This window comes from Aythya ferina (assembly GCF_964211825.1).
Source record: "Aythya ferina genome assembly, contig: HAP1_SCAFFOLD_502, whole genome shotgun sequence".
NCBI lineage: Eukaryota > Metazoa > Chordata > Aves > Anseriformes > Anatidae > Aythya > Aythya ferina.
Window position 1 is genome coordinate 28,173 of NW_028181090.1, and position 24,686 is coordinate 52,858.

Below are 24,686 nucleotides of genomic sequence, written 5' to 3' on the forward strand. Positions count from 1 at the left end.
GTGGTGAGGGGGTGGTGCTGGGGACCCGGGGTCCTGCTGGTGTCCCGGGGTCTGTGGCTGTCCCGTTGTCCTGGGGGGGGTCCCATCACCCTGGGGGGGGTCCCATCACCCTGGGGGGGGTCTCACTGCCCGGGGGGGGGTCCCGGGGCCCCCCCTCAGCGCTCGGAGCGCAGGTCGGTGGTGAGGGGGTCGTGCTGGATGGTCTGGTGCAGCATGAGGGCCAGCAGCCCGGCGCGGTTGGTCATGGCGGCGCGCACGTTGCGCTCCTGCTCGAACAGCTCGTCCAGCTTGTACCACTGCGGGGGGGGGCACAGTAATTAGCGGGGGGGGGGCGTTAATTAATCAGGGGGTGGTAATGAGGAATGTTAATTAGGGGGTGTTCGTTAGAGGGGGGTAATGGGGAGGGTTAATTAGAAGGAAGGGGTTAGGAAAAATGGGGTGAAAAAGGAATGGGGGGGGGGAAATGGGGGAAATGGGGGGGGGACCTTAAGGCCACCCGTGGGACCCCCCAGTGGCACCCATGGGACCCTAGGGCCACCCATAGGACCCTGGGGGCACCCATGGGACCCCCAGTGACACCCATGGGACCCTCAAGACTCCCTCAAGGCCCTCCAGGGAACCCCAAACCCCTCGGGATCACCCCCAAGCTCCCCAAAAACCACCCGCAGCACCCCTAGGACCACCCGTAGCACCCCCAGGCCCACCCTTGGGACCCGGGGGGCACCCATGGGTCCTTCTATGACACCCATGGGACCCTCAGGACTCCCTCAAGCCCCTCCAGAGCCCCCCAAATCCCTCAGGATCACCCCCAATCCTCCCAAAACCACCCGTAGCACCCCTAGGACCACCCGTGGGACCCGGGGGGCACCCATGGGTCCTTCTATGACACCCATGGGACCCTTGGTGACACCCACGGGACCCTCAGGACTCCCTCAAGCCCCTCCAGAGCCCTCCAAACCCCCTCAGGATCACCCCCAATCCCCCCAAAACCACCCGTAGCACCCCCAGGCCCACCTGTGGGACCCTGGTGGGCACCCATGGGTCCTTTTATGACACCCATGGGACCCCCAGTGACACCCATGGGACCCTCAGGACTACCTCAAGCCCCTCCAGGGACCCCCAAACTCCCCCAGGATCACCCCAAAGGCCCCCAAAACCACCTGTAGCACCCCCAGGCCCACCCGTGGGACCCTGGGGGCACCCATGGGACCCCCAGTGACACCCATGGGACCCTCAGGACTCCCTCAAGCCCCTCCAGAGCCCCCCAAACCCCCTCAGGATCACCCCCAAGCTCCCCAAAACCACCCATAGCACCCCTAGGACCACCCGTAGCACCCCCAGGCCCACCCTTGGGACCCGGGGGGCACCCATGGGTCCTTCTATGACACCCGTGGGACCCTGAGGGCCACCCATGGGACCCTCAGGACTCCCTCAAGCCCCTCCAGAGCCCCCCAAACCCCCTCAGGATCACCCCCAATCCCCCCAAAACCACCCGTAGCACCCCTAGGACCACCTGTAGCGCCCCCAGGCCCACCCTTGGGACCCGGGGGGCACCCATGGGTCCTTCTATGACACCCATGACACCCTTGGTGACACCCGTGGGACCCTCAGGACTCCCTCAAGCCCCTCCAGAGCCCCCCAAATCCCTCAGGATCACCCCCAATCCCCCCAAAACCACCCGTAGCACCCCTAGGACCACCCGTAGCGCCCCCAGGCCCACCCGTGGGACCCGGGGGGGCACCCATGGGTGCAGCACCCACCACGCGGACGCGCTCCAGGTCGACCTCAGCACGGCGCAGCTTCTCCCAGCAGTAGTGGCGGTTGCACTTGCGCTTGGGCACGCGGCAGAAGTCGCCCGTCAGCTCGAAGACGTCGCGCACCAGCGGGCACCCGCACACCTCGTCCGCCGGCACCTGCACCCATGGGTGCCCCCCCCCCCCCCCACACGTCAGGGGGGAGGCGGGTGGGGGCGTGGGCACCCGCGGGGAGCCCCACGGGGGTTGTGGGGGGGGGCACAGAGTGGTTTGGGCACCCTACAGCACCCATGGGTGGCCCCCCAGCATGGTTCTTGCACCCTATAGCACCCATGGGTGCACCCCACAGCACAGTTTGGGCACCCTATAGCACCCGTGGGTGTACCCACATGCCCAGATGAGCCTCACAACATGGTTCGGGCACCCTGTAGCACCCATGGGTGCACCCACACCTCTAGGTGTGCCTCACAGCATGGTTTGGGCACCCTACAGCACCCATGGGTGGCCCCCCAGCATGGTTCTTGCACCCTATGGCACCCAGGGGTGCACCCACACCTCTAGATGAGCCTCAAGACATGGTTTGGGCACCCTGTAGCACCCATGGGTGCACCCCACAGCACAGTCTGGGCACCCTACAGCACCCATGGGTGCACCCACACCTCTAGGTATGCCCTACAGGGTGCTTTGTGCACCCTATAGCACCCATGGGTGCACCCACACCTCTAGATGATCCTCACTACATGCTTCAGGCACCCTATAGCACCCATGGGTGCACCCCACCGGATGGTTTGTGCACCCTATAGCACCCATATGTCCAGATAAGCTTCACAGCATGGTTTGGGCACCCTTTAGCACCCATGGGTGCACCCCCAGCCTCACCCACCCACCCCCCAGCACCCCCAGCACGATTCCTGCACCCCCTAACCCCCCCCCGGGTACACCCCCAGCACCCCCCAACCACCCCCCAGCCCCCTAGGGAACCCCCAGCACCCCGCAGGCGCCCCCCAGCACCCATGGGTGCCTCACCTTGGGGTCCCGCGAGTGCTCGGGGCACAGCACCTGCAGGCGCTTGCAGTAGGTTTTGCTCTGGGGGTTGTAGACGTCGCAGAACAGCCGGGTGGCCCTGGGGACAGCGGGCGTGTCGGGGGGCACCCAGGGGTGGGGGGCACCCGGGGGACATGGGGGGGCACCCAGGGGACAACGAGGGCACCCAAGGGACATCCCAGGGACATGGGGGGGCACCCAGTGGACATGGGGGGCACCCAAGGGACACTGAGGGTGGGCAGTGACACCCAGGGGACACGAGGGGTGGGACATGACACCCTGGGGACAGGGGGGGGCACCCAAGGGACACGGGGGAGGGTGGGGGGGTAGGAAGGACACCCTGGGGACACTGAGGGCACCCAAGGGATGTGGAGGGGGCACTGACACCCAGGGGACACAGGGAGGGACACCCAGGGGACATGGGGGGACACACGACACCCTGGGGACATGGGGGGGCACCCAGGGGACACGGGGGGCAACACGACACCCTGGGGACACGGGGGGCACCCAGGGGACCCCCAGGAGACACCCCAGGGACACGGGGTGGCACCCAAGGGATGGGGGGGGGACACAGGAGGGCACCCACAGGACACTGGGGGGCTGACACTCACGGGGGGCACCCATGGGACACCGTAGGGGGGGAGGTGACACCCAAGGGTGGGGGGCGTCGCCCTGACTCACCCCTCGATGCGGGTGGGGTACATGGACCCGAAGGACGTCTGGCTCTCGTACTGCCGCGACAGGGGGCTATAGGTGCCGGGGGGCTACGGCCCCTACAGCCCCCGGGGGGGTCCTATAGCCCTGGGGGAGCCCCTATAGCCCCCGGGGGGGGATCCTATAGCCCTGGGGGGGGTCTTATATCCCCCGGGGGGGTTAATAACCCTATAGACCCATGGGGGAGAACCCTATAGACACCAGAGGGGACCCTATAGAACCTACAGCCCCCTATAGCACCCAGTGGGGGGCCTGTGGGGATAGCAGGGTGCCTATGGCAACCATAAGAGGCCCTATAGCCCCTATAGCACCCAAGGGGACCCTATAACACCTCTAGAGCCCAACATTACTGTCCATACGTCCCCTATAGCACCCAAAGGCACCCCACAACACCTCCAGAACCCAATGACAAGGTCCATATAGCCCCTATAGCACCCAAAGGGACCCCGCAGCACCTCTAGCACCCAATGACAATGTCCACATGGCCCCTACAGCACCCAAAGGAACCCCATAACAGCTCTAGCACCTAATAACAAGGTCCATATGTCCCCTATAGCACCCAGAGGCACCCCACACCACCTCTAGCACCCAATAACAAGTCCCATACGTCCCCTACAGCACCCAAAGGCACCCCACAACACCTCTAGCACCCAAAAACAAGTCCCATACGTCCCCTACAGCACCCAAGGGAACCCCCTAACACCTCTAGCACCCCTCACACGCCCCCCCCCCCCCCACCCAGAGCACCCCAGGGTGCCGGTACCTTGGCGTAGCAGCGCTCCATGTGGCGCAGGGCCACCTTGGGGTTGATGGGGTGCCCGCAGGACACGCAGAAGATCTGCAGGTCGGTGTCCTCGCTGTCCCCGTCGTTGGTCTGGGAGGGGGACACGCCAACACCCCTGGGTGCCGGGAGAGGGGGCGGGGAGCACCCATGGGTGCTGGGGGGGGGGGAGAAGAAGGAGGGGGGGCACCCACCTCCTCGTCCTCGCGGGGGGGGTGCCCCTTGGCGCGGGCGATGAGCCCCTCGAGCTCGTGGAAGCGGCGCTCCATCTCCTGCAGCCGCAGGCGGGCCTGGTGCTGCTCGCGCCGGATGCGCTCCAGCAGCCGCTTGCCGTGCTCCTCCGCCACGCACGGGCTCTGCTGCCACTGCTGGATCCGCTGAGGAAGGATCTCGTAGATCCGGCTGGGATCCGGGGGGGGGAAAAGGGGTCAGGGGGGGTGCCCCAAGGGGATCCCCGTCACCCTCGCGTCGCCCCAGGGGTCTGCAGACACCTCGCACCGCCCCTGGGAGCTGGGATCTGGTGGGGATCCCCAACAGAGATCCAGTAGGGGATCCGCTGCGGAAGGATCTCGTAGATCCGGCTGGGATCCAGGGGGGAAACGGGGTCAGGAGGGGCACCTCGAGGGGATCCCCGTCACCCTCGCATCACCCCAGGGGTCTGCAGAGACCTCGTACTGCTCCAGGACCCCAGGGAGCTGGGATCTGGTTGGGATCCCCAACAGAGATCCAGTAGGGGATCTGCTGTGGTGGGATCTTGTAGATCCAGTTGGGATCCGGAGGGGTAATGGGGTCAGGGGGCACCCCAAGGAGCTCCCCATCACCTTGTATCACCCCAGGAATCTGTTCTGGTTGGGATCCTCCATGAGGATCCAGTAGGGGATCTTCTGTAGCAGGATCATGTAGATCCAGCTGGGATCCAGGGGGCTAATGGAGTCGGGGGGGGCACCCCGAGGGGATCCCTGTCACCCTCGCGTCGCCCCAGGGGTCTGCAGACACCTCGTATCGCCCCTGGGAGCTGGGATCTGGTTGGGATCCCCAACAGAGATCCAGTAGGGGATCTGCTGTGGTGGGATCTTGAAGATCCAGTTTGATCCAGAGGGGGTAAATGGGGTCAGGGAGGCACCCCAAGGGGTTCCTCATCACATTTGTATCACCCCAGGAATCTGTTCTGGTTGGGATCTGCCATGGGGATCCAGTAGGGGATCTACTGTGGTGGGATCTTGTAGATCCAGTTGGGATGCCGGGGGGGGGGGGGGTAACACGGTCAGGGGGGGCCCTGAGGGGTCTCCCCCCACCTTTGTATCACCCCAGGATCACAGGGATCTGAGATCTGGTTGGGATCTGCCATGGGGATCCAGTAGGGGATCCGCTACAGTGGGATCTCGTAGATCCAGCTGGGATCTGGGGGTAACGGGGCCGGGGGGCGCCCCGCAGGGTCCCTGTCCCCCTGTGTCACCCCCGCACCGCCCCCGATCCCTGGGATCCGTTTGGGATCCGCTGCAGAGGGGCCTTGTGGGTCTGGCTGGGATCCCACGGGGGCACAGGCTCCGTGCTGGTGCTCAGCACCCCACACTGCAATGGGACACCCCGTACTGGTTTGTAATGGGCTGTACTGGTCCATACTGGTTTATCTTGGGCTGTGCTGGTCTATACTGGTTTATACCGGTCTATACTGGTCAGTACTCACTTGGCAGCCAGCTTGACACCGTAGGCCTCCCTGCAGTGCTTACACACCATAAAGACCAATGGCACCCTACACCACTGGGTGACACCCCATACTGGCCTATACTGGTTTGAACTGGTTTATACTGGTCTGTACTGGCCGGTACTTACTTTGAAGCCAGCTTGATGTCGCTGACCTCGCTGCACCACTTGTACAACCCAAACTCCATACAGACCCATGGCACCTTGTACTACTTCGTGACAACCCATACTGGTCTATACTGGTTCATACTGGTCTGTACTGGTCTATACTGGTCTATACTCACTCGGCAGCCAGCTTGACACCGCAGGCCTCCCTGCAATGCTTGCACAACCCAGACACCATAAGGACCTACGGCACCTTACACCACTTGGTGACACCCCATACTGGCCTATACTGGTTTGTACTGGTTTATACTGGTCTGTACTGGTCTATAGTGCTCTGTACTGGTCTGTACTCACTCGGCAGCCAGCTTGACACCACAGGCCTCCCTGCAGTGCTTGCACAACCCAGACACCATAAGGACCTACGGCACCTTACACCACTTGGCAACCCCCCCTACTAGCCTATACTGGTCCGTACTGGTTCATACTGGTCTGTACTGGTCTATACTCACTTGGCGGCCAGCTTGACGCCGCAGGCCTCGCTGCAGTACTTGGAGGGCGGCCGCGCGGGGCGGGTGCAGCCGGGGCCCAGGCACTGCCCCAGCCCGGCGGGGTCGCGGGCGTCCGGGCGCTCGGGGTGGCGGCTGCGCTCCCGGTGCCGCGGCTTCTGCCGGTGCCGCTTGTAGCGCTCCTCCTTCTGCCGCCAGCGGGACACCGCTGCTCCCAGTGCCTCCCAGTAACCCCCGCATGCCCTCCCAGTAGCCCCACGGCCTCCCAGTAACACCCAGGGTCTCCCAGAAACCCCCTTGTGCCCTCCCAGTAACCCCATGGCCTCCCACTGGCTCCCAGGTGCCCTTCCAGTAACACCATGTAACCCTCCCGGTAACCCCATGGCCTCCCAGTAACACCCAGATACCCTCCCAGTAACCCCCGGGCCTCCCATTGGCTCCCAGGTGCCTTCCCAGTAACCTCCAGGGCCTTCCAGTAGCTCCCAGTAACCCCCGGGTGCCCTCCTAGAAACCTCCAGGCCATCCCAGTAATCCCAGGACCTCATAGAAACCCCCAACAGCTCTCCCAGTGGCTCCCAGTAACCTTCCCAGTAACCCTCAGGACATTCCAGAAGCCTTCCCAGTAACGCCCACAGCTCCCAGTAGCCCCCAGTAACCCCCAGGTTCCCTCCTAGTAACCTCCAGGGCCCCCAGATAACGCCCAGGACCTCCCAGCAACCTCCCCAGTAACCCTCAGGACATCCCAGTAGCCCCCAGGGCCTCCCAGTGCCTCCCAGTAACCCCCAGGAGCCCTTTCAGTAACACCAAGGGCCTCCCAGTGGCTCCCAGTGCCCTCCCTGATGCTCCCAGTAGTTCCCAGTGGCTCCCAGCACCTTCCCAGCGGCCTCCCTGCGGCTCCCAGAGCCTTCCCAGTGCCCCCCAGCACCCTCCCTGATGCTCCCGGTGATTCCCAGTGGCTCCCAGTGCCCCCCAGTGGCCCCGCACCTTCTTGTCGGACTTCTTCTCGCGCCGCTTGACGTGCTTGACTTTGACGGCGCGCTTGCGCAGGACGGGGTCGAGGAAGGGGGCGTCCTCGGGGTCACTGAGCCACGGCTGCGGGGACACGGCACGCGTCAGCACCCCAAAAACTACCCCAAAAACAAGCAAAATGGTAAAAATGGTGCCAGAGACCCTCAAAAGGGTGAATAAAGGAACCAAAACCACGCAAACGAGGGCCAAAAAGAAGCAAAAGTGTGCCAAAAGCACGCAAAAATGTGCTCAAAGTATGCAAACAGGAGGAGAAAATAACAAAAAAAATGTGCAAACGGGAGAGAAAAGGCACCAAAATTGTTCAAAGGGGAGAAAAAAAGGAACAAAAACCACGCAAAAGGGTGAAAAAAGCACCAAATCCACATAAAAGGTGCCAAAATTATACAAAGCTATGCCAAAACTGTGCAAAAACTGCCAGAAAAAAAGTGGGAAAAGGAACCAAAAATGCAAAAATAGGAGAAAAAGAACACCAAAACCCCACAAAAAGGTGAAAAAAAAAAAAAAGCATAAAAACATGCAAGGAGGTATGAATGTGCCCAAAGTGCCCCAAAAATTGAAAAAATGTGTCAAAAAGCATACAAAAAATAAGCTACCAAAAAAAGGACCAAAAACGTGAAAAAAGGCAGAAAAAGATGCTAAAAATGTGGGAAAAGGCACCAAAAACTCGCAAAACCATGGACAAAGGTGCCCAAACCTTGCAAAAATGCAAACAAAGGTACCAAAAATGTGCAAAAAAAAGGAAAAGAAATGCCAAAAGGTTAAAAAAAAAGGCAAAGAAAAGTTCCAATAACAGATTAAAAAGTGAAAAAAAATGCAACAAAACCACAAAAATGTAAACAACTGTAAAACCCGTGTAAATACAGTCAAAAAAAATAAACTCTCTCAAAACATGACTTAACGGACCAAACATGCATTAACGCGCCCCGACATGCTGATTTGGGAAAATTGGGGTGATTCCAGGTGATTTGGAGTCCCTAAGCCAGATTTTAGGGCATTTTAGGGCAATTCGCATGGGATTTGGAGTCCCCAGAACAGAACTTGGGGCAATTTGTGATAATTTTCGTGGGATTTGGGGTCTTTAGGACAGATCTTGATGCATTTTATGGTAATTCCAGAAGAATTTAAGGGCCCTGCAGCAGAATTTAGAGCATTTGGGGGCAATTCCAAGGGAACTGGGGTTCCTGGAGCACAATTTGAGGCGTTTGGGGTCAATTCCAGTGGGATTTGTCAATCCAGGACCCAAATTTGGGGCACTTTGGGTTGATTCTGGCAGGATTTGTCGTTCCCAGAGCCAAATTTGTGACACTTTGGAGATATCCTGGTGGGATTTTGTATCCCCAGGGCAGAATTTTGGGCACTTTTGGCCAACTCTAGACAAATTTGTCATTCCCAGACCAGAATTTGGGGCACTCTGGGTTCATGCTTTTAGGATTTAGTGTCTCTGGACCAGAACTCAGGCCACTTTGGGCCAATTCTGGTCGGATTTATCACCTCTGGCCCAGAATTCGGGGCGCTTTGGGTCAATTCTGGCTGAATTTGTCATCCAGAGACCATAATTTGGGGCGCTTTGGGTCGATTCTGCATGAATTTGTGGTCCCCAGTCCAGAATTTGGGGTACTTTTGGTCAATTCTGGTGGAATTTGTCATCCCCAGCTCAGAATTTGGGGCACTTTGGGGCGATTCCATCAGGATTTATCACCCCCAGCTCAGAATTTGGAGCACTTTGGGGCGATTCCATCAGGATTTATCACCCCCAGCTCAGAATTTGAGCCACTTTGGGCCGTTCCCGGCCGCCTTTATCCCCCCCCGGCCCAGAATTTGGGGCTATTTCCCGCGTTTTTGGGTGGGCTCGGGGCAGGGGGGGCTACGCACCAGCCCGTGCTCGTCGAAGGCGCCGGCGCAGAGCTCCTGGTAGAGCCGGGGGTCGAGCGGCAGCTCCTCGTCCGAGAGGCTCTCGGGGGGCCCCGCCGCCCCCAGCTGCTCCTTCAGCAGCTCCAGCTCCCCCTCGCGCCCCCGCACCAGCTGGGGGGGGGTCAGCACCCACCCGCCGGGGGGGGCGACGACACCCCCGACCCGGGGACCCCCCCCCCCAATTCCCCTCCCCGCCTCAAGGGGAGGACCCGGGAGCCCTCCCCAAGCACCCAGGGACCCCCTACAGGGACCCTCAGCAGTCCCAGGGACCCCCCCGCAGGGCAAAGGACCCCCCCGCGGGCCCTAAAACCCCCCTAAGGAGCCCAGGACCCCTCCCAAGTCCCCCCTGAGGTCCCCAAGACCCCCCTAATGTCACCAAAACCCCCCTAATGTCCCCAAGATCACCCCCAAGGTCACCAAGGATACCCCTAACGTCCCCAGGACCCCCCCCCAACATCCCCAAGACCCCCCCCAAACGACCCTAACCTCCCCCCAACACTCCCACCCCACCCCCAATGTCCCCAAGAACCCCCTAACATCCCCAAGACCCCCCCCGACATCCCCCAAAATTCCCCCAGTGTCCCCAAGACCCTCCCCTAAGGTCCTCAAGACCCCCCAAGGGGGCTCAGGCCCCCCCCTAATGGGACCCAGGACCCCCCCAACGCCACCCCGGTGTTTTGGGGACCCCAGGCACCCCCCAGCAGGACCCCCCAGCCCCCCCAGGAAGGGCCGCGAGTGACTCACCGAGGACGGGAAGTATTTGTAGGATTCCTGGGGGGGGAAAGGATGCATCAGGGACAGCGAGGGGGGGCGTGGGGACACGTCAGGGACACGGGGTGACACGGGATGGGTGACACAGGGACACGGGACGGGTGACACAGAGGGGACACGGGGACAGATGTGGTGGGACAGACGGAGGACACGTACAGAGAACACAATGGGGATGTGGGGACAGACGGGACGGGCATGGGGACAGAAATAAGGACATGGGGACACACTGGGGACATAAATATGGACACAGGGACAGACAGGACAGACATGGGGACACATTGGGGACATAAATATGGACACGGGGACAGACAGTACAGACATGGGGACATGTTGGGGACATAAATATGGACATGGGGACACGTTGGGGACACAAATATGGACCTGGGGACAGACAGTACAGACATGGGGACATGTTGGGGACACAAATATGGACAAGGGGATGGACAGGACAGACATGGGGACACACTGAGGACACAAATATGGACATGGGGACAGACAGGACAGACATGGGGACACACTGGGGACACAAATACAGACATGGGGACACACTGGGAACACAAATATGGACACAGGGACAGACAGGACAGACATGGGGACATGTTGGGGACATAAATATGGACATGGGGATGGACAAGACAGACATGGGGACACACTGGGGACACAAATACGGATATGGGGACAGACAGGACAGACACAAGGACGCATTAGGGCCGCAAATATGGACACAGGGACACACTGGGGACATGAATACGGACACAGAGACAGCCAGGACGATACACTGGGGACACAAATACAGACACGGGGACACGTTGGGGACACAAATATGGACGTGGGGACACGGTGGGGACACAAATACAGACACGGGGACACGTTGGGGACACAAACATGGACATGGGGACAGACAAGGGGACAGCCAGCACCCCATTGCACCCACGGGGATGATGCAGGGCACGCCGGGAAGCCCCGGCACCCGCACAGGGTGACACAGAGGTGCCACGGGGGTGACACAGGTGACACGGGAGTGACACAGGTGACACGGGACTCACGCGGGCGCGCAGCTGGCACTGGCGCAGGCGGCACTTCTGGCGGATCTTGTTGGGGCCCCCGAATTTCTTCATGTCGCGGCAGAAGTCGCACTGCCCGCAGTCCTCGGGGCGCCGGCACGCCTCGCACTCCCCGCACATCCGGGCAGAGCGCTTGATCTGCGGGGGACAGGGAGGGGACAGAGAGGGGACAGTGAGGGGACAGCGAGGGGACAACGCGGGGACAATACGGGGAGAGAGAGGGGACAATATGGGGACAATGTGGGGACAATGTGGGGAGAGAGAGGGGACAATACAGGGAGAATTAGGGGACAGTGAGGGGACAATATGGTGAGAGGGAGGGGACAATGTGGGGACAATATGGGGAGAGGGAGGGGACAATACAGGGAGAGTTAGGGGACAATGTGGGGAGAGAGAGGGGACAATGTGGGGACAATATGGGGAAAGGGAGGGGACAACGTGGGGATAATATGGCGAGAGGGAGGGGACAATGTGGGGACAAGGAGAGAATTATATGGGGACAGCTGAGGGGAAATTGAGGGGACTTCCCAGGGACAATGTGGGGACAGTGAGGAGACAGCCAGGGGATAACGGGGGGACATTCATGGAGTAAGATGGGGACAGTGAGGGGATAATCAGGGGACAGAGAGGGGACAATGTGGGGACAGCCAGGGGATAAAATGGGGACAGTGAGGGGATGATGTGGGGACAGTGAGGGGACAGCCAGGGGATAAAATGGGGACAGTGAGGGGACAATGTGGGGACAGCCAGGGGATAAAATGAGGACAGTGAGGGGACAATGTGGGGACAGCCAGGGGATAAAATGGGGACATCCAGGGGACATCCAGGGGATAAGATGGGGACAGTGAGGGGACAGCCAGGAGATAGTGGGGGGACAATATGGGGACACCCAGGGGATAAAAAGGGGACAGTGAGGGGAAAATAAGGGGACATCCAGGGGATAAGATGGGGACAATATGGGGACAGTGAGGGGACAAGATGGGGACATCAAGGGGATGATATTGGGACAGTGAGGGGACAACGAGGGCACGGAGGCACTGAGGGATTTGGGAACAGGAGAGAGAAGGGGCTGGGAACGTGCAGGGGGACAGCGGGGGTCCCTGGTGGGGGCTGTGGGGACACGGGGGTGACAGTGGGGACACGGGGGTGACAGTGGGGACACGGGGGTGACAAAGGGACACGGGGCCATGGCCTGACCTTGGCGGCACGGCCCTGCTCCAGCGCCAGCTCCTGCGCCTTGGCGCTCTCGTGCTCCCGCTCCTTCTCCCGCGACTTCTTGTGGCGGTAGCGGATCTCCAGCCCGGGGTCCTTCTCTTTGGGGACAACGGGGGGGGGGTCAGCGGGGTCCCCGAGCCCCGGGGGGGTGACAGGGGGGTGACAGGGGGTGGCAGGGGGGGGTCTCACCGCGGCACTGCAGGCAGTACCACTCGCGGATGGCCTTGGCCATCTTCTCGGTGATGTTGATGCAGTCGCCGTGGAACCACTCGTTGCAGTTGTCGCAGCCGCTGGGGGGGGGGCACCGAGCCTCGGGGGGGGGCCCAAAAAGGGACCCCGGGGGCTCAGCTCCCCCACCCCAAACCCAAATGTCCCCCCCGGCCCTGTGCCGCCCCCCCAAAGGGACCCCCACGTTCAGGTGCCACCAGCCCGAAACTACAGGACCTGGGTGCCCCCCCCCCCCCCCCCCAAAGGACCCCACACCCCAGTGACCCCCCCCCAAATAACCCCACACCCCTGTACCCCCCCCAAAAGGACCTTAAAGTCCCATGTCCCTAAAAAAAACCAAAATCTGGCACCCCCCCAAAGACGTCCCAACCCCAGTGCCCCCCCCCAGCGCCCCCCACAACCCAACACCCCCCCAAAAACCATCCCCATGCCCCCCCCCAAAAGGCCCAACACCCCAGTGCCCCCCCCCCCGAGAACCCTACACCCTGGTGCCCCCCCCCAAGACCCCCATTCCCCGGTGCCCCCCCCCAAAAATCCCCCACCCCAGTGCCCCCAGCTCCCCCCAGTGCCCCCCCCAAAGGACCCCATACTCCAGTTTCCCCCCCCCAAAGGACCTCACATCCCAGTGCCCCCCCCCAAAAGACCTCACACCCCAGTGCCCCCCCCCAAATAACCCCACACTCCTGTACCCCTCCCAAAAGGACCTCAAGGCCCTGTTCCCCTAAAAGACCCCCAAACCTGGCACCCCCCCCAAAGACAGCCCAGTCCCAGTGCCCCCCCCAGCGCCCCCCCCACCCCAATTTCCCCCCCCAGGGCCCCCCCCTCACATCATGAAGCAGTTGATGTCGGGCTTGCGGCACACGCAGTACACGGGGGCGTTCTCCTCCCCCCCCGGGCCCGCCTCCGCGTCCGAGAATTCGCTGTCCTGGGGGGGGGACACAAAAAGGGGGGGTCAAGGGGGGGCACAAAAAGGGGGTGTCAAGGGGGGGGCACAAAAAGGGGGTGTAAAAGGGGGGGGTGTAAAAGGGGGGGGGTTGGTTTGTGGGGATGTGAAGGGGGGGTGCAAACAGGGGGTGTGAAAAGATCCCATGGGGCGGGCACACAAAGGGACCCCATGGGGGGGGGGGGGCAGAGACAAGGGGACCCCGTGGGGGGGGGGGGCAACAAGGGATCCCATGGGGGGGCACAAAGGGGAAGGACACGAGGGGACCCCGCGGGGGGGGCACAAAGGGGGAGGGGGGGACGGGAACAGGTCCCAATTTGGGGGGGGGGGGTTCAATGGACCCTTATGGGGGGGGGTCATGAGGAGACCCCAATGGGGGGGACACGAAAGGACCCCATGGGGAGGGGGGCACAAAAGGGGGGGGTACACGAAGGGACCCCATTTTGGGGGGGGCTGTCACGAGGGGACCCCGTGGGGGGAGGCACATAAACGGGGGGGGGACACCAAGGGGGTGGGGACACCAGAGGGGGGTCCCGAGCGGCTCCCGGTGCGTTGGGACCCAAAGAGGCCCCATGGGGGGGGCTGAGGGGACCCCAAAAACCGGGGGGGCACCCAAAGGACCCCCCCAGCCCCCCCGGGCCCGCCGCCCCCCGCCCCCCGCCCCTCACCATCTTTGTCGCCGCCGCTCTCCCCTCAGCACCGCCCCGCCGGAAGTGGATCTGAGGCCGCGACTTCCGCTTCCGGTAACTCCCTCTCCGCGCCGTGCCCCTCCCTCCCCCAAAAATGGCGGCGGCGCATGCGCGGGGCGTGGGCAACATGGCGGCGTGCGTGGGGGAAAGATGGCGGCCGCCTGTGGGGGCGGCCATGTTGGGGGGGGCGGGGGCGTGTGGGGACAGGGGGACATGGGGACATTGGGGACACGGGGATTTGGGGACATGGGGATTTGGGGACATGGGGACATTGGGACAGGGCCATATGGGGGCAGGGGGACATGGGGACATTGGGGTGTGGGGACACAGGACGTTTGGACACTGGGATATAGGGCACGGGGACATGGGGACACTGGGGACATCTGGATTGGGGACATTGGGACATGGGGACATTGGGACATGGGGACATTGGGACAGGGCCATATGGGGCTGTGGGGACATGGGGACACTGGGATAGGGGACATGGGGACATTGGGATCTGGGGACATGGGGACGCTGGGACGTGGGACACAGGGACATAGGACATGGGGTCTTTGGGACATTGGGACATGGGGACATTTGGGGACATCTGGGGACATCTGGGGACATTTGGGGACAAGTCAGAGCCCCCAGGGCCATGAAGCCACAAGGGACACGCAGCAGGGACAAAGACACAACGCGACAACACGGTGACGTGTGACAACGTGGTGACATGTGACAGCACGAGGTGACACGTGACAATACGGTGACACGTGCCAACACGCGGTGACATGTGACAACACGCGGTGACACGTGTCATCGCGGTGCCACCGTGGTGCCACCGCCGCCCTCACTGCGCCGCCTCCCCGGGGCGCTGCAGCTGCTCCAGCTCCTCGGCCAGCCTGGGGACAGCGGGGTGGCACCGGGGTGGCCCTGGGGACACCGAGGGGACACGAGGGGACACGGGGGGACACGGGGGGACACAGGGGGACACGAGGGGACACCCACCTGTCCCTGCGTCGCAGCCGCGCCTGCCGCTGGCTGGTGGCCGCCCCCAGGCGCCCCCGCGCCCCCCGGTTCTCCTGCTGCAGCAGCCACCTGAGGGGACAGGGGGGACAGGGAGGGGACAGGGGACACGGCGGTGTCCCCACGGGGACAGGAGGGGACACGGCGATGTCCCCAAGGGGGCTGGGGGAGGTGGGGGGACGCGGCGGGGTCCCCGAGGGGATGGGGGGGGGACTCACGTGGCCACGCGCGCCTCGGGGCCCAGCTGCGCCTCGACGGCTTCTGGGGGATGTTGGGGACACGGAGGGGACGTTGGGGACACAAAGGGGACACTGGGGACACAGAGGGGACATTGGGGACAGGAGGGGACACCGGGCCACTCACCCTGCCTCAGCAGCTCGTCCTTCGCGGCCTCCAGGCGCGCCAGCTCGGCCTCCAGCGCGGCCGGGGACTGTGGGGACACGGGGTGAGGACACGGGGACAGGAGGGGACAGGAGGGGACACCGGGGGACAGGAGGGGACAGGAGGGGACAGCGGGGGACAGGAGGGGACACTGGGGGACACGGGGCTCACATGCGCCTCCTGCAGCTGCTTGTGCTCCTCCATGAGCGCCTCGAGCTGCTGCCAGAAGTCCTGCCTGGGGGGACCCGCGGGGACACGTGAGGGGCGTGGGGACACGTGAGGGGTGTGGGGACACGTGAGGGGCGTGGGGACACGCGTGTGGCAGGCATGTGCCAGGCGTGTGACGCGCCCTGCCCCCACCTGTGTCCCCGGCGGAGGTGCCGGAGGTGTCCCCGCTGGGCCCCCGCCCCCTCCAGGTCCTGCTGGCGGCCCACGCACAGCTGGCGGCGCCTGGGGGCAGAGGTCAGGGGTCACGGGGTCACGGGGTCAGGGGTCACAGGGTCAGGGGTCACTGGGAGGGGTTGGAGGGGTCAGGGGTCACCAGGAGGGGTTGGAGGGGTCAGGGGTCACTGGGAGGGGTCAGGGGTCACGGGGGTGCTGGAGGGATCAGAGGTCACCGGGATGGGTCAGGGGTCACCAGGAAGGGTTGGAGGGGTCAGGGGTCAGCAGCAGGGGTCAGGGGTCACTGGGAGGGGTTGGAGGGGTCAGGGGTCACTGGGAGGGGTCAGGGGTCTCAGCGGGGGGTGGAGGGGTCAGGGGTCACCAAGGGTCAGAGGACGCTCGGGGTCAGGGGTCACCGGGGGGGGGGGCCGTGACCCCATCCCCGCTGACCTTTGCCCTTCGGCCTCCACTTCCTCCCAGCGCAGCCGCGCCACCCGCAGGGCCTCTGGGGGGGGGGCAGGGGTATTAAGGGGGGGGCACGACCCCAGGGGGGGCTTGGGGGGGGGGCTGGGGGGGCAGGGGGGGGCGCGGGCTCACCCCGCTGCTGCTGCCACAGCCCCTCCAGCGCCGCCAGCTGCTCCTCCACTGCGCCACGGGCTCAGCGCCGGGGGGGCCTCCAGGTTTTGGGGGCCCCCCCGTGGGGTTTGGGGTCCCCCCATGGGGTTTGGGGGCCCCCCCGTGGGGTTTGGGGGCCCCCCGTAGGGTTTGGGTCCTCCCCCCCATTGATTTTGGGCCCCTTCCATTGATTTTGGGTCCCCCCGCGTGGATTTTGGGGTCCCCCCAGAGGCGTTGGGGTCCCCCCCATTGATTTTGGGTCTCCCCCCATGGCTTTTGGGGTCCCCCCCATTGGATGTTGGGTCCCTTCCATTGATTTTGCCCCCCCCCATGGATTTTAGGGTCCCCCACATTGTATTTAGGCACCCCCATTGATTTTGGGGTCTCCCCGTTGATTTTGGGTTCCCCCCATTGATTTTGCCCCCCCCCCATTGGCGTTGCAGTCCTCCTCATTGATTTTGGGGTCCCCCTCATGGATTTTGGGGTCCCCCTCATGGATCTTGGGGCACCCCCCATGCATTTTGTAGCCCCCCAATTGATGTTAGGGTCCCCCCCATGAATTTTGGGTTCACTTCCATGAATTTTGGGGTCTCCCCTGCTGATTTTGGGGTCCTTCCATGGCCTTTGGGATCCCCCCATGAATGTTGGGGTCCCCCCCATGGATTTTGGGGTCCCCCCCATGGATTTTGGGGCCCCCCCCGGGGACTCACACTGCTCCAGGTGCCGCCGCAGCTCCTCGCTGTGGCCCTGAGCGTCCGCCAGCTCCTGCGCCCCGGCCTGGCAGGCTGGGGACAGACGTGGGGACAGGGGGACAAGGGGACAAAGGGACAGGGGGACAAGGGGACAAGGGGACAGGGGGACAGGCACCCAGAAGGACAGGGGGTAGGGGGACGGGCACCCATGGGGACAGAAGGGCAGGAACCTATAGGGACAATATGGTGGATAGCCATGGGGACAGAGGGACGGACATCTATGGGGACAGAGGGACAGACATCTGTGGGGACAGAGGGATGGACATTTATGGGGACAGAGGGACGGACATTTATGGGGACAAGAGGATGGGAACCCGTGTGGAGAGTGGGGTGGATTTCTATAGGGACAGAGGGACGGACACCCATGGGGACAGGAGGACAGAAAGCCACGGGACAGGGGAAGGGGACAACGGACAGCCAAGGGGACAGGCAGCTATGGGGACAGGAGGACGGCCCCCATGGGGACAGACGGACAGACGGCTGTGGCAGCAAAGGGCCAGGGGACAAGCTGTGGGGACAAGGGGACCGACCTTGGTGCAGAGCCCGGATCCGCGCCAGCAGCGCCTCCACCCGCGGTCCCCCTGCGTGGGGACAGAGCCGTGGGGACACGGGGGACACGGGAGGGGACAATGGGGACACGGGAGGGGACGGCAGGGACACGCACCCTGCGCCAGAGGGGTGGGAAGCTCCTCACCGCCACCATGGCCGGACCCTGGAGGGGGACGAACGCCTTGGAGCCACCATGGCCAGCCCTGGGGCGTTGTGGTGAGGGGACAGAGGGGACAGGAGGGGACAGAGGGGACATGAGGGGACAGAGGGGACATGAGGGGGGCATGGGGGGACACAGGGGACAGAGGGGGACATGGGGGGACACAGGGGACAGAGGGGACAGGGCCACCACGTCCCCATGGCCTCCTCACCCTGCGCAGCGTCCTCCATGGCGCCGCCGGGCAGCGATGGCGGCCGGGCTGCTCCTGCCTCTCGGCGCTCTTTTTTCCTCAGTTTTTCCTCTTTTTTCCCCTCACCGACCCCCGCTTTTTCCACTTTTTCCTCTCAGCGATTCCTGATGTTTTTTTAAGGGATTTTCGCACCTTTTTTCTGTCAGGTTTTACCAGCTTTTCCTCCCGGCGATTCCTGTCAGCGATTCCCGCCCTTTCCTCTCAGCTTTCCTCTCCTCTTTTATTTCCCTTTTTCTCCTCTTTTATTTCCTTTTTTCTCATGATTTCTTTCCTTTTCTAACAGATTTCCCCCCCTTTTCCTGTCAGCAATCAATACTACCTTTTCCTTCCAGCTTTTTGTTGCTTTTTCTGTCAGTTTTTTCCACCTTTTCCTCTCAGTTCTCGAATTTTTCTGTCAGTTTTTTACCTCAGTTTTTGCCTTTTCCTGTCAGTTTTTACCTAATTTTTTTTTTCGCTTTTTTTTTTCCTGTCAGCTTTTTATTTCCTTTCTTGCCTTTTCCTTTCCGCTTTTCATCCCATTTTTACCTTTTCCTTTCAGTTTTTATTGCTTTCTCCCCTTTTTGCCTTTTCCTCTGTTTTTCCTGCCTTTTCCTGTCAGCTTTTCCTCTTTTCTTCTTGCTTTTCCCATTTAACATTTTTTTTGCCTTTTCCTCTCAGTTCTTTTTGCCTTTTTCTTTCAGTTTTTCCTCAGTTTTTCCTGCCTTTTTCTGTCAGTGATTCTTGCCTTTTCCTCTCCATTCCTCCCACCCTTTTCTAACAACTTTTCCCTCTCATTTCTAACAGTTTTTCACACTTTTTTTTTTCTCAGCAATTCCCACCTTTTCAGTTTTTCCTTTTATTTCCTCTTTTTCTTACCTTTTTCTCTCAGCTTTTCCCACCCTTTCCCATCAACTTCCTTGCCTTTTCCTGTCATATTTTCTATTTTCCTCTCAGCTTTTTTGCCTTTTTTTTTTTCCTCAGCTTTTCACCCCTTTTCCTGTCAGCAATTCCCACCTTTTCCTCTCAGTTTTTCTTTACCTTTTTCTCTCACCTTTTCCCACCTTTTCCTTTCAGACTTTCTTGCCCTTTTCCTCTCAGCTTTCCCTGACTTCTCCTCTCAGATTTTCCTGCCTTTTCCTTTCAGCTTTTCTTGCCCTTTTTCTCAGCAATTCCCACCTCTTCCTCTCAGCAATTTGTGCTGTTTCCTCTCAGCTTTTCCTGCCTTTTCCTGTCAGCAATTCATTTTTCCTCTCAGCTTTTCCTTCCCTTTTCTAACAGCTTTCCCCCTTTTCCTCTCAGCAATTCCCACCTCTTTCTCACAGCTTTTCTTGTCCTTTTCCTGTTTATATATATATTATTTTTTTATTTTTTTTTTTAAAAGCCTTTCCCACCTTTTCCTCTCAGATTTTCCCGCCCTTTTCCTCAGCTTTTCCCACTTTTTCCTCTCAGCCTTTCCTGCTTTTCTTGTCCTTTTTCTCATCTTTTCCAACCTTTTCATCAGCAATTCCTGGCCTTTTCTCTCACCTTTTCCCCTCATCTTCCCCCCTCTTTTTCTAATAGTTTTTCCCCCTTTTCCTCTCAGCTTTTCTTGTCATTTTCCTCAGCTTTTCATGTTATTTTTTTTCTCTGTTTTTCTTGTCCTTTTTTTCTTGGCTTTTCATACCTTTTCCAGTCATCAATTTCTGCCTTTTCCTCTCAGCTTTCTCTCCCAGCTTTTCTTTCCCTTTTCTAATGGCTTTTCTCACCTTTCCCTCTCAGCTTTTCTTGCCTTTTTTCTCTCAGCTTTTCCTGCCCTTTTCCTCAGCTTTTCCCACTTTTTCCTCTCAGCTTTTCTTCCCCTTTTCCCCAGCGCTTCCCCCTTTTCCCTCTCATTTCCTGCTTTCTCCTCTCAGCTTTTCCCACCTTTTATTTTCAGCAATTCCCACCTTTTCCTCTCAGCTTTTCTTGCCCTTTTTCTCACACCTTTTCCTCTCAGCTCTTCCTTCCTTTTCCTCTCACCTTTTCCCACCTTTTCCTCTCAGCAACTCCTACCTTTTCCTCCCAGCTTTTCTTACCCTTTCTCTAATGTCTTTTCCCACCCTTCCCTCACCTTTTCTTACCTTTTTTTCCTTCTTCTCGCCCTTTCTCCACGTTTCCTCTCGCCTCTTTCCACCTCGTCCCTGAGGCAAAATGGCGGACGCGGCAGAGACAAAATGGCGGAACCGCGGGGCACTGACACCCAGACCGTGCGCGCCTCGTCACACCCCGTGACATCACACCCCTATGACGTCACACCCCTATGACGTCACACCCCTATGACGTCACACCCCTATGACGTCACACCTCCATGACGTCACACCCCCATAACATCACACCCGGTGACATCCCACCTCATACTATCACACCCTGTGATGTCCCACCTCCATGACATCACACCCCGTGACGTCACACCCCCATGATGTCACACTCCATAACATCACACCCCCATAATGTCACACCCCATATGACATCCCACCTCCATGATGTCACACTCCATGACGTCACACCCCGTGACGTCTCACCCCATGACGTCCCACCTCCATGACATCACACCCCTGTGATGTCACGCTCCATGACATTACACCCCATGACATCCCACCTCATAACACCACACCCTGTGATGTCTCACCCCATGACATCACACCCCTGTGACGTCACAATCCCCGACATTACACCCCGTGACATCCCACCTCCATGACATCACACCCCATGACATCACACCCCATGACGTCACACCCCATAACATCACACCATGACATCACACCCCGTGACATCACACCCCATATGACATCACACCCCCATAATGTCACACCCCCGTGACATCACACCCCCATGACATCACACCCCCATAACGTTACACCCCTGTGACATCACACCCCCATAATGTCACACCCCCCATGACGTCACACCCTGTGACATCATACCCCCATAACGTCACACCATGACATCACACCCCGTGACATCACACCCCCATGACATCACACCCCCATGACGTTCACACCCCCATGACATCACACCCCCATAACATCACCCCATGACATCACACCCCCATAATGTCACACCCCCGTGACATTACACCCCCATAATGTCACACCATGACATCACACCCCGTGACATCACACCCCCATGACGTCATACCCCTGTGACATCACACCCCCATAACATCACCCCATGACATCACACCTCCATAATGTCACACCCCCATAACATCACCCCATGACATCATACCCCCATAATGTCACACCCCCGTGACATCACACCCCCATAATGTCACACCCCCATAACGTCACACCGTGACATCACACCCCATGACATCACACCCCATATGACACCCCCCCCCCGCGACACCACCCAAAAAACCACATGGGGTGGGGGGAGCGTCATCTCCTGGCGGCCTTTTATTCCCCCGCAGCACCCCACCCTGGGGGGGGACGGGGGTGCCCCAGATCCTCATCCCTCGGCCTCCTCGTGGCGCGCGGGGGCGGCGCAGTATGGCGGCGGGTAGCGGATGAAGAGCCAATCCTCCTCCTCTTGATCCAGCGCAGCAGCTTGGTGAGCGCGCCGATGGCCCCGGCCTTGGTGACCAGCGGGCTGAAGCAGCCGTACAGCTCGAATTTGCTCGTCACCTGCGCCCGGTGTCACCCGTTAGGGGCCACGCACGCCGTCACCGTCGCCACCGTTCACCCTGGAACCTACTGAGGGCTCACCCAAGCCAGCAGCGTCTCCTTCTCCGCCACGTGGTAGAGCAGGCGCAGGGGCCGGCGCGGGCAGTGCACGCGGCTGTGCAGGTAGTGGTAGAGGTCGAAGAGGCGCTGCTGCTCCTCCTCCGTGCCGTACGGCTCCTCCAGCTCGGGGCTGCGGGGGCACGGCGTGCGTCAAGACCCCCCCGTAACCACCAAAATCCCTCGATTCCCCCCAAAAAACACCGCTCGCACCTGGTGAACTGCGGCAGCTGCAGCATCTCCTCGGGGCCTTCCAGCGGTTTGTAGAGGAAATGGCGCAGCTCGGGGGCGCCGGGCCGCGAGGGGCCGTACCCCGCGCCCCCCCTCACCGCAGCCCCCAACTCCTCCAGCCACCCCTGCGCCCGCAAGGGCCGCCTCCAACCTCCTCCGGCACCCGGCGGCCGCGTAGAAACCCTCTCGCTCCGTCGACAGCAGGATGAGGGTCACCGCCCGGCGCCCTCCCTCCTCTTCCTCGGCCAACGCCGCCGCGTAGGCGTAGAAGTAGCCGTCGGGGTTGAAGCGGGGCAAGCACACCGGCGTCCACACCTCGCCGGCGCCGGCACCGACGCCGAGGAGGTTGAGGAGGAGGTGGAGGTCGCTGGCACAGAGCCTCCCGTCCTCCGCCAGCGCCCGCTGCCTCGCCGCCGTCAGCAGCCGGCCGCCCAGCGCCAGCAGCGCCAAGGCGGGCGCGGGGACGGTGGCGGCGGCGGCGCGGCGCAGGGCTCCCGAAATGGCCCGGCGTAACGGGGCCGCGACGGGGAGGCAGCGGGCGGCCCCCAGCAGGAGCCGTCCGTCCGAGGCCGCCCCGGTTAAGAGGCGGTCGAGGACGGCTTCGGCGCCGGCCAGGAGGCGCCGGAGGTCGTAGCCGCGGCGGCGGGCGAAGACGCGGGCGATGCCGCCGCGGGTGAGGAGGCTGAGGATCTGCTCGTGGACGAAGGCCAGCTCGCGGCGCAGCTGGGAGGCCGGCTGGCGGGTGCGGGACACCGAGACCAGCAGCAGCGGGCCCCGCTGCTCGAACACCAGCGTGCGGTCCTCTAAGGGGGGAGAGGGGGGAAAGGGGGGGAAAGGGGGGGGAAAAGGGGGGTGAAAGGGGGGTAAAGGGGGGTAAAGGGGGGGAAAGGGGGGGAAAGGGGGGGAATAGGGGGGTTAAAGGGGGGGAAAAGGGGGGTAAAGGGGGGAATAGGGGGGAAAAGGGGGGGGAAAGGGGGGGAAAAGGGGGGTAAAGGGGGGTTAAAGGGGGGGAAAGGGGGGTAAAAGGGGGAGATTGGGGAGTAAAGGGGAGGAAAAGGGGGAGATTGGGGGGAAAGGGGGGTAAAGGGGGGTAAAGGGGGGGAAAAGGGGGGTAAAGGGGGGTTAAATGGGGGGTAAAGGGGGGTTAAAGGGGGGGAAAAGGGGGGTTAATGGGGGGGAAAGGGGGGGAAAAGGGGGGTAAAGGGGGGTAAAAGGGGGGAAAAGGGGGGGAAAAGGGGGTAAGGGGGGGAAAAGGGGGGTTAAATGGGGGGTAAAGGGGAGAAAAGGGGGAGATAGGAGGGTCAAAGGAGGGCATGGGGGGGTTAAAGGGGAGGAAAAGGGGGGTAAAGGGGGGTTAAAGGGGGGGAAAAGGGGGGTTAATGGGGGGGAAAGGGGGGGAAAAGGGGGGTTAATGGGGGGGAAAGGGGGGGAAAAGGGGGGTAAAGGGGGGAAAAGGGGGGTTAATGGGGGGGAAAGGGGGGGAAAAGGGGGGTAAAGGGGGGTAAAGGGAGGTAAAAGGGGGGAAAAGGGGGGGAAAAGGGGGGTTAATGGGGGGGAAAGGGGGGGAAAGGGGGGAAAGGGGGGGAATAGGGGGGTTAAAGGGGGGGAAAAGGGGGGTAAAGGGGGGTTAAAGGGGGGGAAAAGGGGGGTTAATGGGGGGGAAAGGGGGGGAAAAGGGGGGTAAAGGGGGGGAAAAGGGGGTAAGGGGGGGAAAAGGGGGGGAAAGGGGGGGAAAGGGGAGAAAAGGGGGAGATAGGGGGTCAAAGGAGGGCATGGGGGGGTTAAAGGGGAGGAAAAGGGGGATCATTTGGGTAAAGGGGGGTTAAAGGGGAGATTGGGGGGGAAAGGGGGGTTAAAGGGGGGTTAAAGGGGGGGAAAAGGGGGGTTAATGGGGGGGGAAAGGGGGGAAAAGGGGGGTAAAGGGGGGAAAAAGGGGGTAAAGGGGGAGGAAAAGGGGGGGAAAGGGGGGGGGTGGGGGGGGTAAAAGGGGGAAAAGGGGGAGATAGGGGGTCAAAGGGGGCATGGGGGGGTTAAAGGGGAAGAAACGGGGTAAAGGGGGGTTAAAGGGGGGTAAAGGGGGGAAAGGGGGGTAAAGGGGGTTAAAGGGCAGTTAAAGGGGGGAAAAGGGGTAAAGGGGGGAAAAGGGAGGGTAAAGGGGGGGTAAAGGGGGGTAAAGGGGGTTAAG

At 61.3% G+C, this 24,686-nt stretch overlaps 2 protein-coding genes across 4 annotated transcripts; both read right to left on the reverse strand.

Moving 5' to 3' along the window:
* On the reverse strand, nt 1-14,525 carry CXXC1 (CXXC finger protein 1). 3 transcript variants are annotated; one of them, XM_084540369.1, is made up of 15 exons: nt 14,438-14,525; nt 13,654-13,751; nt 12,788-12,888; nt 12,581-12,696; nt 11,366-11,521; nt 10,293-10,319; nt 9,510-9,659; nt 7,593-7,700; nt 6,612-6,796; nt 4,488-4,695; nt 4,276-4,386; nt 3,480-3,529; nt 2,781-2,877; nt 1,761-1,913; nt 1-296 (listed from the first exon to the last, which is right to left on the reverse strand). In XM_084540369.1, exons 1-15 carry the CDS (start codon nt 14,438-14,440, stop codon nt 156-158), a joined length of 1,704 nt encoding a protein of 567 aa, XP_084396495.1. In that variant the 5' UTR covers nt 14,441-14,525; the 3' UTR covers nt 1-155. The 3 variants fall into 3 exon arrangements, with proteins under 3 accessions (XP_084396495.1, XP_084396496.1, XP_084396497.1); XM_084540370.1 differs by having other exon boundaries at nt 8-296; nt 9,510-9,545; XM_084540371.1 differs by lacking the exon at nt 9,510-9,659 and having other exon boundaries at nt 8-296.
* Nucleotides 14,526-21,928: 7,403 nt separating this feature from the next.
* On the reverse strand, nt 21,929-23,304 carry MON1B (MON1 homolog B, secretory trafficking associated; the record flags this gene model as incomplete). The annotated part of the gene is given in 5 exon segments (XM_084540372.1): nt 21,929-22,078; nt 22,081-22,174; nt 22,256-22,403; nt 22,484-22,638; nt 22,640-23,304. Coding segments are annotated over 5 exon segments (1,142 nt in total), but the record flags the coding sequence as incomplete, so codon positions are not given.
* Nucleotides 23,305-24,686: the final 1,382 nt, after the last annotated feature.

Excerpts from the sequence above, each read along its gene's own strand:
- CXXC1 (XM_084540369.1), bottom strand. Across the intron at positions 7,701-9,509 it reads CCTTCGACGAGCACGGGCTG|CCGTGGCTCAGTGACCCCGA; the intron begins GTGCGTAGCCCC and ends GTGTCCCCGCAG. Across the intron at positions 4,696-6,611 it reads GGCGTCAAGCTGGCCGCCAA|CCGGATCTACGAGATCCTTC; the intron begins GTGAGTATAGAC and ends CCCGGATCCCAG.